Source organism: Oreochromis niloticus, linkage group LG19 (assembly GCF_001858045.2).
Source record: "Oreochromis niloticus isolate F11D_XX linkage group LG19, O_niloticus_UMD_NMBU, whole genome shotgun sequence".
Taxonomy (NCBI): domain Eukaryota; kingdom Metazoa; phylum Chordata; class Actinopteri; order Cichliformes; family Cichlidae; genus Oreochromis; species Oreochromis niloticus.
In genome coordinates this window covers 20,231,564-20,249,035 of record NC_031983.2, presented here as the reverse complement: position 1 = coordinate 20,249,035, position 17,472 = coordinate 20,231,564, and the positions used below count along the sequence as shown (strand labels likewise).

Below are 17,472 nucleotides of genomic sequence, written 5' to 3'. Positions count from 1 at the left end.
ATGAAGCGGCTTAACCTTGTTTAACATCCAGTCATTTTACAGGAAAGGAGACATGCCTTTCCTATACACTACTTTTTAAAATTATATTTGAACAGTTTTTGTGAGAAAAAAAAGACTTCATCATCGAGCTTACATAAGCCTGCAATTATTGATGGTATTTATTTTTTCTTGCAAGTTGGTAAGGGAGAACAGTTCTCATCACATGTATGTTGGTAAAACAAAAGGATAATAGAACATCCATCATGCAACATCAACATAATGAATATTAAATAAGGATGTAAAAAGGCAAGATTAACCCACTCTATAATACGGCCCACACCCTGAAAAGTACGATGGGGAATCACGGTTTGTCAAATTGCACACTACCTAAACTTAATTATTTAATAATTTCTTTGTTTCTTGTAAAATTCTGACTGGTTACCCCCTTATTCTAGCGTACCAAGCTATCTGGGCCCAGTATTTTTAGGTAAATAGAATTATATTGTCAGTTCAAATAAAAAAAAAAAACACTAAAATTCTTTTTAATTACAGGTGAATGCCACCTTTAAATCGTGGGCCGTATTATAAAGTGTTACCAATTTCTGAGTTCATAATTGCACAGTTCAGGAAACCAATGATGAGTTGGTAAACAAGAAAAAAAAATCTGGGGAAAAAAACTGAAATGCTCTTCTGCCATGTTAGTTACAAATATAAAACAATGTACATACTAAAAGCCGTTCAAAATACAAGACACTACACAAATATACAAAATGTAAAAAAGAAATCCTCCAGTTTAACGCTGTCAAACAACTGCATACAGCATTTATGTTGCACTGATACCAACAATAAGGCATCCATTAGAAAAGACAAAGAGAAACAAAGAAAAAACGACGAGAAATCTCTCTGAGAAAAAGTGTGGCTGGAGTGATAAGCTGAAAAGTATTGGTCAAGCAGTAAACAGTGTTCAGATCCATAATCTGCAGGAAATCTTTCAAGGAGGTTTTCATGGCAGTGTGTATGTGTGTGTTTGGTGCCTGCAACACCCCCAACTACCAACAGAGGGCCAAAACATGAAGCGTGAACATTTTTCATCTTCCAATTTAGATAATTAAAAAAAGCAGACAGCAAACAAAAATATATAACAAAGATCCGACTTTACTGGAATGGCAAGATTTTCATTCAGATACAGTACACTGGCCTTGTTTTTCAATCCATAAAGACTGCATTGTCCCATCCTCGGCCACAGCACAGCACAGTTTTAGCACACCATGGTTTTTAATGTCACATTTAAAGGTTTTGGATCCAGTTAGTCAGAACGCACATGTGTAACCACAGCAGAAATAACCACAGAAACCAGCTGCATGGTCACATGGTAGAATGATAAACAAGACCATGTTGTGCTCCTCTCATAACACTGTGATCTAAAGAGAAGAAAAGAATTTAAACTTGAAGCTCCTGGCATTTCTTTCCATTTTAATTAGGATATGTCACTTTACTGACACCGTGTTCACAAATAAAAAGATCAATGTAAAGATAGCGATTTTATTAATTAAGCGTAAGGTTCACCTCTGTTCTGTTCTGGGCTTTTTAATAGAACAAGTCGTAAACCAAGATTCTTTATGAATATGGCCCTCGGTGTCTAATTAATGATAATGCATCGGTTATGCACAGATAACAAGTTTCAACATCACATACATACAAACACAAAACAAATGGATAACATATTATGGCTATATGCAGCTTTAGAACAAGGCACAAAGGTAAGATAAATATCTATGTGGAAACACCGGGAAGAGTGGAGCAGCATTTTATGCCCTTTTGGAAAAAAAAAATCATTAACACTAACAGACTGCAGATAGTCGTCATATGTGGACCAGCAGGAGATGCTGGCTTGGAGTCTTTGCAGGCCAGGATTTAGCGATTGCTCCTGATGGCTTCCTTGGCTGCCAGGATTAGCGGGGTGAGGCTGGATAGAGGCTTCGCCATCTTCAGGAATGGATGCTGAATGGAAAAAAGTGGATATGTGAAATTTTATAAGTTAGGGGGTGACCTTAGATAACAGTGTGCATAATTCACTGAGATGCATAAGAAAAAAAAATCTAGATTCAACATTTAAAGACATCTTGAATTTTGATGAATAGGTCGGATGAATAGGTCTTTTCTACCTGCAGCAGCTGTCTGCCTGACCCTCGCTTCTCCACATCCATCTCCAGGCAAAGGTTAAGGAAAGATCTGAACACAGGAGACAGCTTCTCTGGGTTCTGTAGCTCAGGGGTCCCATTGGTGGCGATTAAATACAATGCCTAAAACCAGGATAATGGCAAAGTAAGAAAAGGTGGGCAAAATATTATTTAAGCACTAGTCTTTAAACACAAATGTAATTTCTTATAAATTAGATTGGGACAGTCAAAACACCAGACTTATAGATAAAATTCACAATATTATTGAGTTTTTTTTAAAGCAATAATGCTATCAGTCTAGTTATTTCCCATCTTTGCTTACTGTGTGTAATCTTTTGTGGAAAAACAGTAAAAACTGCCATAACTGTACAGAGCTGGACTGGATAGAAGCCAGACTCCAGTCATGCAGTCATTACAGCCCTGCTGTGAGCTCTGTAAGCCTTTCATATTTGACCAAAACTGCAACAATAACATGCTTGCGCTGACACATGCTTAGTGATAAGAAGGTGTAATGTTTCCCATGTTCATCATCTTACTTTAGGAAAGATTTTCCCATAAATTACTGTGCAAACAAAGAGAATCATCAACCTCAAGGTGGTGCTATAGGAAAAGCAAGAATTCTTCATTTAGGAATTGTTTAAAAAAAATGTTACAGTCCATCCAGTAGATGCTGTCACATTTTTAGGTTTAAGTGAAGTGAAAAATGTGACATCTATCCAAAAATAGAGGATCGCAAATGTCATCAGGGTTCAGCGTCTCAGCCACGAGGTTATAATGTAATGGTTTTCCATTCGGTAGTTGCTGAGGTATTTCAGCCTGGATCAACACGGTTGACGTGTTTCCATCCACAGAGCTGTGACACATGTTCTATTTCCAACATCTTAAATGTCAGCATTTTCTCCTTTTTCTGCATCATTTCAGTCTGAAAAAATAGACTTACATTTACTTTTTTTATGATTTAAGATAAATTATAAACAAAAGACTTGCAGCTTGAATCTCAGGTTCGCATGTTGAACCCTTAGTGTAGGTATTAGTGTAGGTAACTGTACAGTACACACAAACATCACAACAGGCACCTGATCATTGCTGCTTCCAACACACACTCACCCTGAGAGGATTTTCATTTAGGTATGGAGGCTCTCCCTCCACCATCTCTATGGCCATAATCCCCAGAGACCAAATATCCACTTTGGGTCCATAGGCTTTCCGGGTTACTACCTCTGGAGCCATCCAGTAGGGTGTACCCACCATGGTGCTGCGCTTGCTCTGCTCTGGAGTAATCTGAGCACAGAAACCGAAGTCAGCTGCAAAGAGAGAGAAAAATAAGTTGAGATTAGAAGAAAAAGCAGTGTGTTGTTCAGTTCGAAGTATATTATCAATCAGTGGATGTGTACACATCTGCGTGCGTTCTCACTCACTGAGTTTGACTGATCCGTCCATCCCAAGGAGAACGTTGTCACTCTTGATGTCTCTGTGGATGACCTGGTTTGCATGGAGAAACTCCAGAGCCTGAAGGACCTGAACGCATATAGGTAGGAAGATTAGAATCCACCAAAATTGCAATAGACAAACTGTTTTCATTAGCTCGGCTGTCTGGGAAAGATCCTACCTCTCTGCAGACAGCAGCAATCTGAGCTTCATCCATACATGTCTCTGTCACAACATCAGTTAGCGACCCGCCAGCCAGGTATTCCATTACCACGAAAAGCTCGTCTCCAACAAGGAAACTATAAAAACACACAGACAGTCGTATTTACAGAGCGGTCCACTCACAGCTGGTGTTGTGAGGTGTATTGTATGTTTTTTTGTGCAGCATGTTACCTGTCTACGAAGTTGACAATGTTGGGGTTCTTCAGCTCCTTCATGACCAGGATCTCATTGATAATTAGCTCCTTCTTTGGCTGCTTCTGCAAGTTGATCTGTTTGATGGCAACCTGCAGAAGACAAGATATTGTAAATTTACTTCAACACGCACACAAAACCTATCTGAGCAATCACAAGGTGCAACTAATTTTGTTCATAATATTTCCTGAATTTGGACAGTCAAATCTAGGAGATGTAAAGTTGTAAAGACAAAAGAAAAAATAAACTGCTTAGTCAGCCATAACTGCAGTATGAAAAATGTATATTCTTCTGATAAGGACTAAATGCTGGGGTTTGAAGTCTTGGTACAGACCCTGCAGTGTACTATTGTACTATTAAAAACACAGATTAAACAAATTTCATTAGCGACAGCTTATTTTTATCAAATCTCTCAGTTAGCAATGAGTGTGACAGCCAGCACGCCCAGGACTCGGCAGCATAAACCGCTGTAGGCAAGGACAAGATTAAAAGTATGATAAGCTTTCTGGTTTCCAGCTGTTATTTGCAACTTTTTACATCAGAAATTTCTATAAGCTAATTCAGCAGAATGCCAGAATCATGAAATTTGATGTCGAAATCAAACAAACTAAGTTTAATACAATCAGTGAAGTACCATATGTGGTTTTTGTGATAAGGCATATCAAAGTGTGTGCTGTGAAAAAACATTTTTTTCACTGTGATCTCCTACTGTCTTCTTGTGAAAAAACCTACAGGGTCACGGAAACAAAACAGCAATATTGCAACATAGTTTAGTGCTAATGACATATTAAAACCACTGAAACTACAGAGAGTATGTGATGCGATTGTGTTTCTCTCACCTCAAGTAACTTTATGAACTAAAAAAAACCCCCACCAGAATGTGTTTCATAATATGTTAATAACTTGTAAATAAATAACTAAATAAATAAATCCCAATCCAACTTCATTCTGAAAACTGAGGTAAAGGTGAATTTTGGTAGTGGCTCCAAAACTTACCTCTTGCCCTGTGGCAACATCGATGGCTGTGTAAACTGTGCCAGACGCTCTGGAAGTGACAATTTCAACAATTACTGTACATAATTTATTCTACTAAACTTGTCGTTTTGAACCAGCAACTTGCTACACATGTTCTCACATTTTTAGTATAGACAGTGGCCAGAATTAAAACTCACCCCTGGCCGATCTTTTCATAGCGAGTGTATTTCTTCTTAGGATCTCCAATGCTCACAATCGTTCCTGAGAATCAGGAAAAAATAAATAAAGTGAATAGTGCTTCACCAGAGCCAAAAATACTGTTGGGCTGTGATTCATGATTTTTAGTGTGTGGGTGCTTTGCATACTTAGTTTTTCCATGATTTCATCATCACTCATCTTGCTTGGCCTATTGTTCTGCTTGTCAGCTGCCTTAGAGGTGGCATTTCCATCTGGAGCTGGGATTGGTTCAACTGTCTTCGTATACATCTGACACACACACAAAAAAGAAAAACACCCATAAGTCCTGAATAAATACTAAACTTCGACTTAACCTGCTAGCAAGTTTGACTATTAAATTCTTATAATATATTTATTTTAATTTACTGTCTAATTTTAGTTGTGAAAACAAAACATCAAACTTACCGATTTCGTGTGTTCCGGCCGTGGTGCCACGATTGGTGGCGGCGCATCATCTTCATCGTCGTCGTCATCCTTGCCTGATGGGGAGGTTGCAGTACCCTGCTTGCCTGGCTGCAACAGTAAACGCATAAATTGAACTTTAGTCTGAAGTTGCTGATGCAAATAAAAGCAATGAATAAAAGTAGGCAAAAAAATGAATGAAGCTACTCACCGACTGTGATCCTTTGTCTGAAAGAGACAAAATAATTCAAAATTTAAGAACAGAAAAGTGAGCCTGCACCAAACCGTGCTTTTATTTATCTGCTGAGAAAAAGACAACTAACCCGCACCAGAAAAACTGAGGTATTTCTGTTTTCCACTGGTGGAGTCGTAGAACTTGAGAACATCAAGGACGGCCTGAGGATTTTGTTTCTGTTCTGATTTACTGATGTTGGAAGTTTGAAGGAGACGGGCCCACTGCTCTGGCATGCCCTGGACAAAAAGACCCACAGACACAAATGTTTTAAAAAAACAAAACACACAAATGGATCTATTTAAATGGAAGAAATTCATAAACAGAAACACAGATGAAACACAGGCCACAGTCTTGAATAGGCAGCGAAGAGTATTTCATGCAGCTGGACATCCATTTTTTTTTAGACAATAGTTCCTTTCTCTCACTCTTACTTCCTTTAGCTCATGTCAATAATCTCTTTTTGAACAAAACAAGAACAAAAAACAAATAAGTCACCCATCTTCTGACTTCCAGTTTTCACGGGTTAAAGAATATAATACTTATGCTGACTCCACACAGAGGAGGGCATGAAATATTGCACGCCTGACCAACAAATCTTACAGCAGCACAACAGGAAATTCCTGGGACTTTCCATGGCTCGTCACAGTGGAATCACTGGATCAACTTCTCTGGAAGCTCGGCTCCAGCTCTAGTTACACATGAGTGCACCAACCACCGAAAAACATCTAGAACATTTCTGAGTGAAGCTCCATGTGCAGGCGTCTTATAGTCACAAATGCATGCTACAAATTCTTCTTCTGTTTTTTTAATCTCAGACAGCTGCAGTGATCTCATCTTGTCCCAGCAAGCACTGCAGCTGACAATCTGACAAGTTATCTTATTTACAGCAAGTATTTCCTAAGTGGAGATTTACATGTTAAACAAAGCTAGTCCAAATAAACCAGATGTTACAGAGATTAACAGTGATAACTTTTGCATACCACACTGAACTAACTGACAAATCTGAAGTTAGCTTGCTGAAATACCTAACGTATAATGGATGTAATAAGATAATTGCATCTAATTGCGTGTCAGTTGTAATATAAATCAGAAATCACTCCAATTACTAGATACTGAACCTCTATATAAAATGCTATAATATGATTCATACCTAAAATGTTTACCTTAACAAAATTAACCAGGTAATTTACTTCCTGCTCATACTACTGACTCTGAAATCCACATAAGCACATATTAATAGATCACCTATGCTTAGAAATTATTTACTATTAAAATTTGCATGCTCAACCTGCTCATGTCAAAATGCCTCTAGATGGAAGATCAAAAACTAAAACGATTAGACCAAATAAATATATGATGTGGCACTGAGGAATGTAAAAAGATGACAGCATGCAGATTTGAAGGGCTTTTTGCAGTGCTGGTGAAGCTGGTCAGCAAATGAAACACCATGTCTAAGATAATGTGGCTCCCTCAGAAATTCTACAGTGGATTTTATGCTTCTGCGTTAATCAAGCTATCCTATAGCTAAGGAAATCCTTCTGAAACCATATGCTGTAACCTGCACCATAACGTGGTGTGCATTTCCCAAGAAATGTAACTACACGGCACAGCTCAAAACAACTGTGATTGGCCCTTTGAGTTCAAATCTAGGCTGGGGAATTTCTCCCCAGCCTCTGTGGGTTCTTTCAGGTACTCTGGCATCCTCCCACAGTCCAAAAACATGTGTAGGGTAGGTTAATTGGTGATTCTAAATTGGACATTAGTATATAAGTGGAGATAGTAAATATAAGTGTACATAGTTGCCTGTCTTGCTTTGTTAGCCCTGTGACTGACTGCTAAGTACCAACAATGGACGGATGAATGAAAAAAATTAATAATAAATGTGTTTATTTTATTTTCATCTCATCATTTAATATTTTATCAATGAATAAGAAAAGTCATATTTTAATCAAGCCTGATGTTTACTCAAACCTAAAAGAATGATTCCCAGACTCTTCCTTAAAGATATGATTACAGTTAATTAATTTAACACTCGATGTACTCTGCAGATACCTTAAGCCATGGTATCAGTGAGATCAGTGCATGAATTAAAATCTCATTTTGCAAGTGAATACGGCTCATTATTTAAGGTACTTACCGTGAATTCTCCAGTAACAGCATCAAAACCCACATGGATGGTGTGTTCAAAGTCTGATGGGGAGGAGATTTCAGGTCTGTCCTTATCCCGGTCCTTTTTCTTACCTGCTGCAGACAAAGGTCAGAGGTCAAAGTGACATTCTTCCATGGCCACTCGTGTGGTCTTTTATTGTGTTACTGTGCAGTATATTAAATGTCTGGGTTTACTCATGTGCGTGTGCTCCACGCCTCACCTTTCTCTCCAAAGATGGAGATGATCTTGTTTCTAGGCTTCTTCTCCTCTGGTGCAGACGGAAGTGGCCGAGAGTTGTGATTGGTTGATTGGGCGTCTTTGACTCCTCCTTGGCTGCTCATCCTGACAGGGGGGGCGGGGGGCTTATCCTCACACGCTCCGCTGTCACACATCTACACTCACCTCGACCTGCAGAATCAGGGTCCACAAATTTAACCGACATCCAGAAAAATCCACAAATTTCACAAACATCCAAAAAGTGCAGTGCACACTAAAACTGCGGTCCTCTTCTTCCTGTTTTTTCACATGTCGCAATACTTCTATTGCACGATAGGCCAAGCTGTTAGAGAGAAATGATTGCTGCTTCGAATAAAGCTTAGCACACGCCACACACAGAAAAAGAAGTAGCCAAACAATAAATTTAGAAAAAAACTCACACAGACATAACTAATCCATCCATGCTACAATGTGAGAATCGGCTCTGACTGTTGGAGCGAAGGGAACCAGCCAAATGTGAACAGGAAGCAACGCTGAATGGCAAAGTGACGTGCTGAGTCGGTTACAAATGAATGAGGAAGGAAAGCAGACAGAAAGAGAATAAGAGTGTGCAAATGAGTGTGACGCCAAATGGTATGACAAGTGTATTACAGGGGAAAAGATCAGCCCTAAAAAAGGGCCTGATCAGGGTCGTATGGATCCCTAAAAACAGTGTGCAGACTGAAGTTTAGAAGTTTGTTATTCCTTTCTTTATTTAGTTATATACTAGTCAAAAAAAATAAAAATTTTATGTCATGAAATGTGTTTTCAACCTTTGTTTTGGTATGTCCTTATAATCTCGTAGAGAACCCAAACATATTCTGTTAGTTTGTTGTTTCAGTCAATTAGGTTTTTACTTTTTACCAAACACTAATGAACTCACTTGTGCCATTCAGAACTGTGTGAGTTTAGCACTTTATACTGTCTTCAGTGCCACTATGACTGACTCACATTAAAAATTGGGTATTGGCATGTTGGATGCAAGCATGCCAACAACATGATCTGACTGTTGCTGGTGGAATTCTGACTGGACAAAGCTACTGGGACAAGGTCGTCTAACCTATACTTGTGCCATTCATTCTGGATGACAAGCACATCCAGACACTTCCTAGCTAGCATTTAGTCCTGATATACCTCCTACTGAACATGCCTGAGATATGGCATGATGATATGTTCATGAGTGGCAGCCACGGCCCACGCCCACTGAGCAGCTGCAAGTTGCATTCATCCAGTAACGGAGAGAAATTTGAGGAGTCCATGCACAGATAAAAGACAGTTTGGATCACATTCAGAAGAGGTTATACCATATATTTTAGATCATCAATATTTGAATAATATAGTGTCTATATATAAAATCTATTTAAAACACAAACATGTTTCTTTTACATGTTGGATGGTCAAATTAACGACTGCCAAAGTCTCAAATGTTCAAGTACCTCCAGTGAGGCAAAAGATTCAGACTGTTCTAAGCACACCGTTTCAGACAGTTTTTGTACTCTTAGATCTGCATGATGTCAATGAGAGCACGTCCTTATATGGTCATCTCAGACACATGAGTTGTCAGCACAGAAACCTATTTGCAAAAAGCAGCCAATCAGAATAACATTTGTTGTTTCAGACAGAAGATGACCAAGGCTGTATATAATATAGATTAGCATTATTTTTAACTGCGAGTCATGCACTCAGAAAGTTATGTTGTTGAGTTCAAGAATATTAGTATGATAGAAAATGAGAGTAAGCAGAGGTACTTGTTAGGGCTGTGCGATATGACGAAATATATCGGATGGCGATATGGAAACATCTGTCGTTTCAAATTATACGTTATCGTTTGTTTTGTTTTTTTCATCAGGGTACAGACAATACCAGCATAGCCAATGAAGATGAGGCAGAACCAGGTAGCTCCAAACAGAAGGACCAGTGAAAACAAATAGAGGACCTTATTCCTAAACGAGGGGTTACCTCTATAGCACGGACATGGTTTGGTTATGAAAAGTTTGACACGAACCAGAAAACTGTACTATGCACATATGCTGCAAACCAGTCCCAACCAGACTCAAACATGACAAACCTCTTCTACCAGCTACGCAAGAATCACGTGAAAGAGTATGGAGAGAGTTTATGGATGAGAAACAAAAAAAGAGCCATCAGGTGCTCAAAATAAACCTTAGACTCAAATGTAAGCTTTTTCCCCCGCAGCAGTTTCATGCATCAATCAAGAAACTCGACCCCAGGCACACGACGCCCAGCTGAAAACACTTCACACAAGTTGAGTTGGCCGAGATTCACAGAATTTACAGAAAAAGCCCTATTTTGTGATATATATCATTGTCGGGATGAGAAATGTCTTACAACGGGATATGAGATTTTGGTAATATTGCACAGCCCTAGTACTTGTTGTTTATACATCTTCGTTTCAGATTTCAGGTAACCTCAGAAAAAAAATAAACTTTTCTTACACCACCACATCTGAAATGCACAGTTATTAGATACTTTTAATATCAATATTTGCATAAAACACCATCTCTTTAGAAATAGTGTGCAATAAACAAACAAGGACTAGAAATTGATGTAAGAAACTTTGTTTTGCTTCTTTATTGGCATGTACAGCATGATCATTCAAGACGCATCTATTAATCTGTTGCACGAATAAAGTCCCAAACTATATAAAGCAACAACCAGTGTCGGTATTTAACACGTGGTAAGTGCTAAATGTAGCTGTATTTTCTGTCCACCCATCAAGTACATCTGACACATTGGTGCATTCATGCGTGTACCTAAATAGTCTTTTCACTCACCCACACATGCACAGACACATGCATATCATGAGGAAGCACTCCTAACCATCTAACCATAACCATAAAGAAGTGGCAAAAAAAAATAGCCAATCCAAGGCACAGTAGTGGCCAGGGAGAAAAATGTTCGCTTGGAGAATCACAAAAGGTCATTTCAAACGCTGGCTGCCAGAGTAAAAAGTTTCTTGGTTATCTCTGAATTGTATTAACAACATAAAATTTTCTTATATATTAAAATATTTATCATAGGGCCAATCTTCTAAGGTACGTATGCTCAAAATAGTCAATTATTTTGGTCCCAATTTAAATACTACTACTTCTTACTTCCCCATAGGTACACATCCTTGGGTTTATCCTAATATGGTGAAAACTGAGATTGCAGACAGACACGCGCAAACACAGAAACCCTGAACCTCAAAAGCACCTTTTAGGTTCTTGCAAAGCAACAAATTCGATCGGCTCTGAGCTGCTGCTTGCATTCTTGATGACATCACAGACAGGAAATAGGAAGCAAACAGAGGTTTCCTCATTTCCTGCGTCTGACCGCAGATGACACAGCTCGTACTGAAACAATATAACAAACGTGGCTCAGCTAGGTATGCCTATGACCTCTTCTTTACACAGAAACCCTCCCCCTCGCCGTAGAAGCTCTGCAGACTCGACTCGGTTGTAAAATAAAATCAAAACACAGAAACTAAATCACTGGATTTCAACACTGATCCATTTCCGGGATACATTAATCAGAGCCTTTGTGGGTGTCAAAAAAAAAATCCACACAAGCAAATTAGTTCTATGTAATAGCCAAGCCCTCAGGCTCCAACATGGATACAGGCTAACATTTAACTGTGTCAAGGCTAAATACTTCCCTTTCTGCATAACGTCTGAATCATTGTACTGTATGTCCGAGGCTTTCTCCTCTTCAGACTGACTCACTGGATAGCTGTGTGTTAACTCTAGTTGGTTTTCACACTTTAGGTCAAGCTTTCTATTGTGGCAAGAGTAAAATCAGTAACAAAGTCCACCAAGTCCACCCACTCAAAATGAGCCACCTCCCTTATGCTCTTTAAGCCCTGAAATCTCTTTAAGCTGTGAGCACTAACCTGTTTTGTGCTTCTTCTGCCCCTTAGAGAAGACCAGGTAAACAATAAAAACTGCTGTACTCCCAGTGGATCTGTGCACCTCTTTCTCTGGTGTTCATTTATCTACTTAGCTCTCGCCTTTTTCCTTACACCGCTCTCTCTATCTTTTCACCCTCACAGGGCAGGTCTTAGCAGGCTGCCTCATTCCTCACTTATCCTAAAGTGGACAAGTGTATTCTTGCCCAAGCGGGAAAAAACTAGACCCCATCCAGCGTTAATATCCAATTCCACAGAAACTTTGTGTGAGAGTGTGTGTGTTGGGATGAATTTTGGGAGCAGGCTGTTCAGGCTGAGACACGTTGTCTCTCTGTAGGAATTCCATAGCCTGTAGGGCTGCAGCAGGAGCTGGGTGTGTTCCCCTGTTCATCACAAACACACAAGCCTTGTGCATACCTCACACACACATTCCCTGCCCTAAAACACACCCTCCTTCTGCCAATAGACGCTTCAATAGAGCATTTGATCGTGTTTCACGTAGCTTTGGGGTAAACTTAAAGTGAGTAGCGGCAAAACATTCAGAGAAACAGCCAGGTGCACAGGTGAGCAGTGCATAGTACAGGCCGGTGTTTGTCTAACTACCCACAGCCCATTACTACCAGCACAATTAATGAATTAATTCACTTAATGCCAAACATAAACTTGAAATGTCAATGTCTGAATGATTTCTCAATTTCATCTTATTATAAAATAATTACAATAAAAATATTGAAATAAAAGCTGTGGGGACATAATTATCAAAAACAGAAGAAAACATATTAGGGTGGGGGTAAAATATCAATATGTCAGTATCATACTGCTTCCTCTTGCGGTACAATAAACAAACACAATGGTTAGGAAGGACAGCCACTATAAACCCAACAATCTGACGTACTAGAGTTACTGCTCATTCGTGGCGGAACTTCTCAAATGAAAAAGAAAGTAAAAAGTGAAAAGAAGTTCTAGTACAAAAAACTCAAAAGGGGAAAGATATCAGCAGAAAACAAATCAGCGTATTAATAATCTGACCTCTTTTCTTTCTGCCTGGCAGCTCCATATTCAGCATTTCTTTATCCAGTATATCCCCTTACTGTGCACATGTATAAACCCTCTCACCCTTCCCTCTTTAACTTCATCTTCAAACCATTAAACCTGAGCTATCCCTCTGATGTACTCATTTCTAATCCTGTCCATCCCGCTCCCTCCCAGTAAAATTAGCGGTTAATCTCACCATCTCTAAGCAATCGTATTGATCGCATCGTAGCAGGCCGCGCTACCATCTTGTAAATCAACCCTTTCACTCTTGCTTCTTTCCTTCTGTCATAAATCACTCTCGATTCTTGTCTCAACCTGCGCTTTCTTCTTCACCTCTCTTGTGCACTGTCCATTGCTTTGCACGGTTAAACCCAGGCATTTAAACTCACCCACCTTCACTACCTCTTCACAGAGACTTCTGCTTGACCTCAGCTGTCAACGTGTCCCATCACCATCGCCAACAAGAAAGTGCTCAGGGCAGATCCCACCTCGACCTTAAACCCATCTGTCACTCCTCACCACTGTCTCGCTGTTCTCCTACATGTCCTGCACCACCCTCGCACACTTCTCTGCCACTTCCTGATATAGTAATATAGTTCCTCTCTTGGCACCTTACCATATGCTTTCTCTAGCTCTACAAAGTGCAACCCCTGACCTTTTCTATACCTTTTTATCAACACTTTCAAAGTAAACATTGAAGTTACAATCACAGAATAGCTGTATTACAATACCATCACTATTGTGGGCAACATGCAGTGACATTGTGGTGAGCTACTCTGTGAGTCTCACTCCAAGCATAAACTGTGCTTAAACTGATTGCATTTAGCTTTAAGCCTTTCAGCATAGCTTCAGGTAGCTGGTTTTAGCATTTCTCTCTTAAGTGACAACTCTATTACCAAAAAGGTTAATACCTGAGACCAGTTGTCAAGCATGGTGATTGTGGGTCACAAGGCCTGGCACCTTGCAGTCGTTGAGTCAACCATGCTTTCCTCCTATGGAGCCAAATGTGATGCCCACTGTCCAACAACTAAACTTGTTTACAATTGGGTCTAGACAATATTCCCAAGCACAGCAGCAAATCAACCACAGAATGGCTGAAAGAGAAAAGAACCAAGGTGTTCCAATGTCCCAGTCAAAACTCACACCTCAAACTGACTGAAATACTATGGCTGGACCTTAAGATAGTTGTGCATAAATGAAATGATGTGAAACTGAAACAAAGGGAAAAGTTTCACATTTAAGAAGCTAGACCCACTTGTTTAGCTTTTATGCTTTAAAAAAATACAAAATTATGAAAAATAGTCAGGTTTTCTTTCACCCAATCACCTAAGCTTCTAATTGAGCAGTTATTTCAGCTCTACTGAAATATGTTGCCTTTAAAATCTTCTGTCCCGCCAGGCCAGCAACATGCCTGTGCCTATACCATTTCTATTCCTCATTCCCCACTCTCTCACTACATCAGGGTACTTTCTATTCTCCGTGGTTGGCTGCGATCAAGGGAAGCCCACTTCCTCATCCTGGAACTCCCTGAGCCACAAAGGGTCACAGGATCACACCAGCCAACCAGAGAGCGGAGAACACGGCCGGCAAGATGTTTACAGGAAGTGGACAACAAGTCTTTTGTATTCAGCTTCTATAAAAGGAAATTCTGTGGAGTACTTCCTGGAAGGAGTGATAATGAGTGATGGAAGGAGTGATGAAGCCACGCACAGACACACAGCTTTCTTCCACCTTCCTTTCATTCAGTGACATAAATATGCAGAAACATACAGTTAGATGAGAAATCACACATTTATGTGCACCACACAGACAGAGACACAGACACACACACACACTGTATTTACGTTCTTCCTCTTCCCATTTACGTCCCTTCCCTGACCGTAAGTCTGACAGTAAATGAAGCATAAACACGCTGCCCAGCTGCACACCCACAATGAACACCTTATCCTGTTTTTCCAAACCCCCGTGTCAACAGTTTAATGGCTCAAAATAATCAACCTGCAAGCAACTTGAAGGCTTTAGGCTTTGTATCAGGTGCAGAACTAAACTCACGAATCAAAGTCGCAATGTTTTAGCTTCCTGCTCGATTACAAAAGTCACAGTGTGAATGGAGAAATGACAGGCACAGATTTACAGATGTATAGCACTTTTTGGCAAGCCAGAGCCACGTGATCCCCACATTGCTCCGATTTTCCAGGATGAAAGTTGTTTTGGCCAACACCTTTTAGAAAAAGTCATGTTTAGCTCTTGTTTTAAACAATGTCTAGAACTGACTATAATATATCTGATTCATTTTCATACAGTTAGAATTGATCACGTGCTGCTTTACAGTGCACTGACTACAAGTTTGTTAGAAAACTACTAAATTCGTGATCGTTCTTTATCAATTTTAATTAGAAACAACAACAAAAATGCCTTTAAATGTCATAAAAATGCACTAATTAGGTTTAAATTTGATTTAAGTGTGTGATTTCTCTGCAAGTACAGGCTGTATTCATTTAAAGTCCATCTTACTTAAGTTAAAAATGTGGTCCTACAGATGTAAATCACATTCAAGAGTGCAACTTCAACACCTCACTCTCGGTACCGTCATTACTAAAGCAGGTTTTGCTTATTTATAGACTCATATCTGTAGAATAGATTCCAGCGGTTTGTGTGAACACAGTCCCTGTAGACTGACATCACTTGGGTTAATTATTATATTACTTTGACAATATGACAATGTGGCCAAGCCAGCCACAAACCCAATTCACACTGGTATCTTAATTTTTTGCCTCCTGTACTTTATTATATACATTTTTTTAATCTCATCTAGTGATCAGTATGATCTAGTGTGTTCTCAGTAATTATGGAAGGAGATGCTATCCGGTTTGGGTGCTTCCTGTGCCAGAAAAAGATCAAACCGAAGCAAAATGTTTAAGACAAGTGTTGCACTGACTAGTGAATGAAGAAGTCTTAACTTACCGGTTGCTGTCAACCGCAAAACTCAACCGCACTCCGGCCAAAACTACCAAAACTCCGCCCCGTGTCTGTTTGTTTTCAGTCCGTTTAAAGCCCAGATTTGACGCTGAGATTTCACGACAGCCCTCGCCGCTGCGAAAAAGCAGCCGACTTTTATCACGCTACAGTTTGCCCTCTTTTCTCTCCCCGAGTGTTTTCAACTTGACTCCGTGCTCGGGCCGGGGAGGAACCTGGCGGAGAGGAAGCGAAACAAACAGAGCAATCGGAACCACGCGGCTTCCGTAGTGCTTTTAGGGCAAAACTCAAAGGCGCGTAAACGCAGCTCCTGCGCAACATCCGTGGCAATAACATCGGAAACAACAGATCTTTAATTTTCAGAATAACACCCAAAAGGGCTGTTCTGATTATATAAACGTATCATCTTCCATTTTTAAAAGTATTGATTAACTAATTCACAATTCTAAAACTTGGCACAATGATCAAAAACAAGAATTAAAACATTTTTGGTGGTTTTTGAAAAAAAAAAAAAAAACCCCAAAATATACTGCCGTTTGTTGTATTTTCTTTGATTAATAAAATATACTGGTCTAAAATTATGATGAGATATAGAGCTTCACATTAACAGTAAATAGATGTGTAAAGTACAGTACTGTCTAGATCAAAGATTCAGGGTCTGATCCATCCCCCATTTCTTCTTATTGCATGAAAAAAGTGAAATGAGTGCAGCTATTTATTGAAACATGTGCAAACATATATGGAAATACTGAGTTTGCACAGTTCTAAAGTTCTGAGCTTGAACTTCATTCTTCAACACGGGCTGAATTCTCTTAGGCAGTGTTTTTTTAATTTCTTTAAAAATGCCATCAGGAATCGTTCTCCAGGTTTCTTGAAGGACATTCAGGGCTCTCTTTGGATAGTGGTAGATGGTCCCACACTTCTTCAATAATGTTCTGGTCCAGGCTCTGGGGAGGCCAGCCCATCCTTTCTAGATGGTATTATTTGGTGGCTCAAAATCTGATGGTACTTTTTTGTGTATCATAATTCTATCAATTTTGACAAGATCGCCAGTACTACTGGGGACCAACACACAGATCCTCCACTGTATTTTGCTGGTTTCTTTTCTGATTTCCTTTGCAGACGTAGAGGGAAAAGAAAATATGTAGACCCTAATGCATGGTGCAACCTGTCAAGTGAGGTATATTATTTGGGTGTATGGTTTTGGTGGTGGTAAAGCAGGATGTTGATACAGGATGAGAGGTGTCTTGAATAAGGTTATCGCTGTCTAATCTCTTTTTATTTTACAACTCATTTGATG

At 39.5% G+C, this 17,472-nt stretch overlaps 1 protein-coding gene across 6 annotated transcripts; it reads right to left on the bottom strand.

Moving 5' to 3' along the window:
• Positions 1 to 132: 132 nt before the first annotated feature.
• On the bottom strand, positions 133 to 16,450 carry LOC100710923 (serine/threonine-protein kinase PAK 2). Of its 6 annotated transcripts, none has more exons than XM_005477323.4 (15): positions 16,161 to 16,450; positions 8,220 to 8,407; positions 7,988 to 8,094; positions 5,939 to 6,086; positions 5,827 to 5,843; positions 5,619 to 5,726; positions 5,342 to 5,462; positions 5,174 to 5,237; positions 4,998 to 5,046; positions 3,981 to 4,093; positions 3,769 to 3,886; positions 3,578 to 3,677; positions 3,267 to 3,463; positions 2,145 to 2,282; positions 133 to 1,980 (listed from the first exon to the last, which is right to left on the bottom strand). In XM_005477323.4, exons 2-15 carry the CDS (start codon positions 8,389 to 8,391, stop codon positions 1,894 to 1,896), a joined length of 1,539 nt encoding a protein of 512 aa, XP_005477380.1. In that variant the 5' UTR covers positions 8,392 to 8,407; positions 16,161 to 16,450; the 3' UTR covers positions 133 to 1,893. The 6 variants fall into 6 exon arrangements, with proteins under 6 accessions (XP_005477380.1, XP_013125553.1, XP_019204605.1 ...); XM_013270099.3 differs by having other exon boundaries at positions 5,945 to 6,086; XM_019349060.2 differs by having other exon boundaries at positions 7,988 to 8,091.
• Positions 16,451 to 17,472: the final 1,022 nt, after the last annotated feature.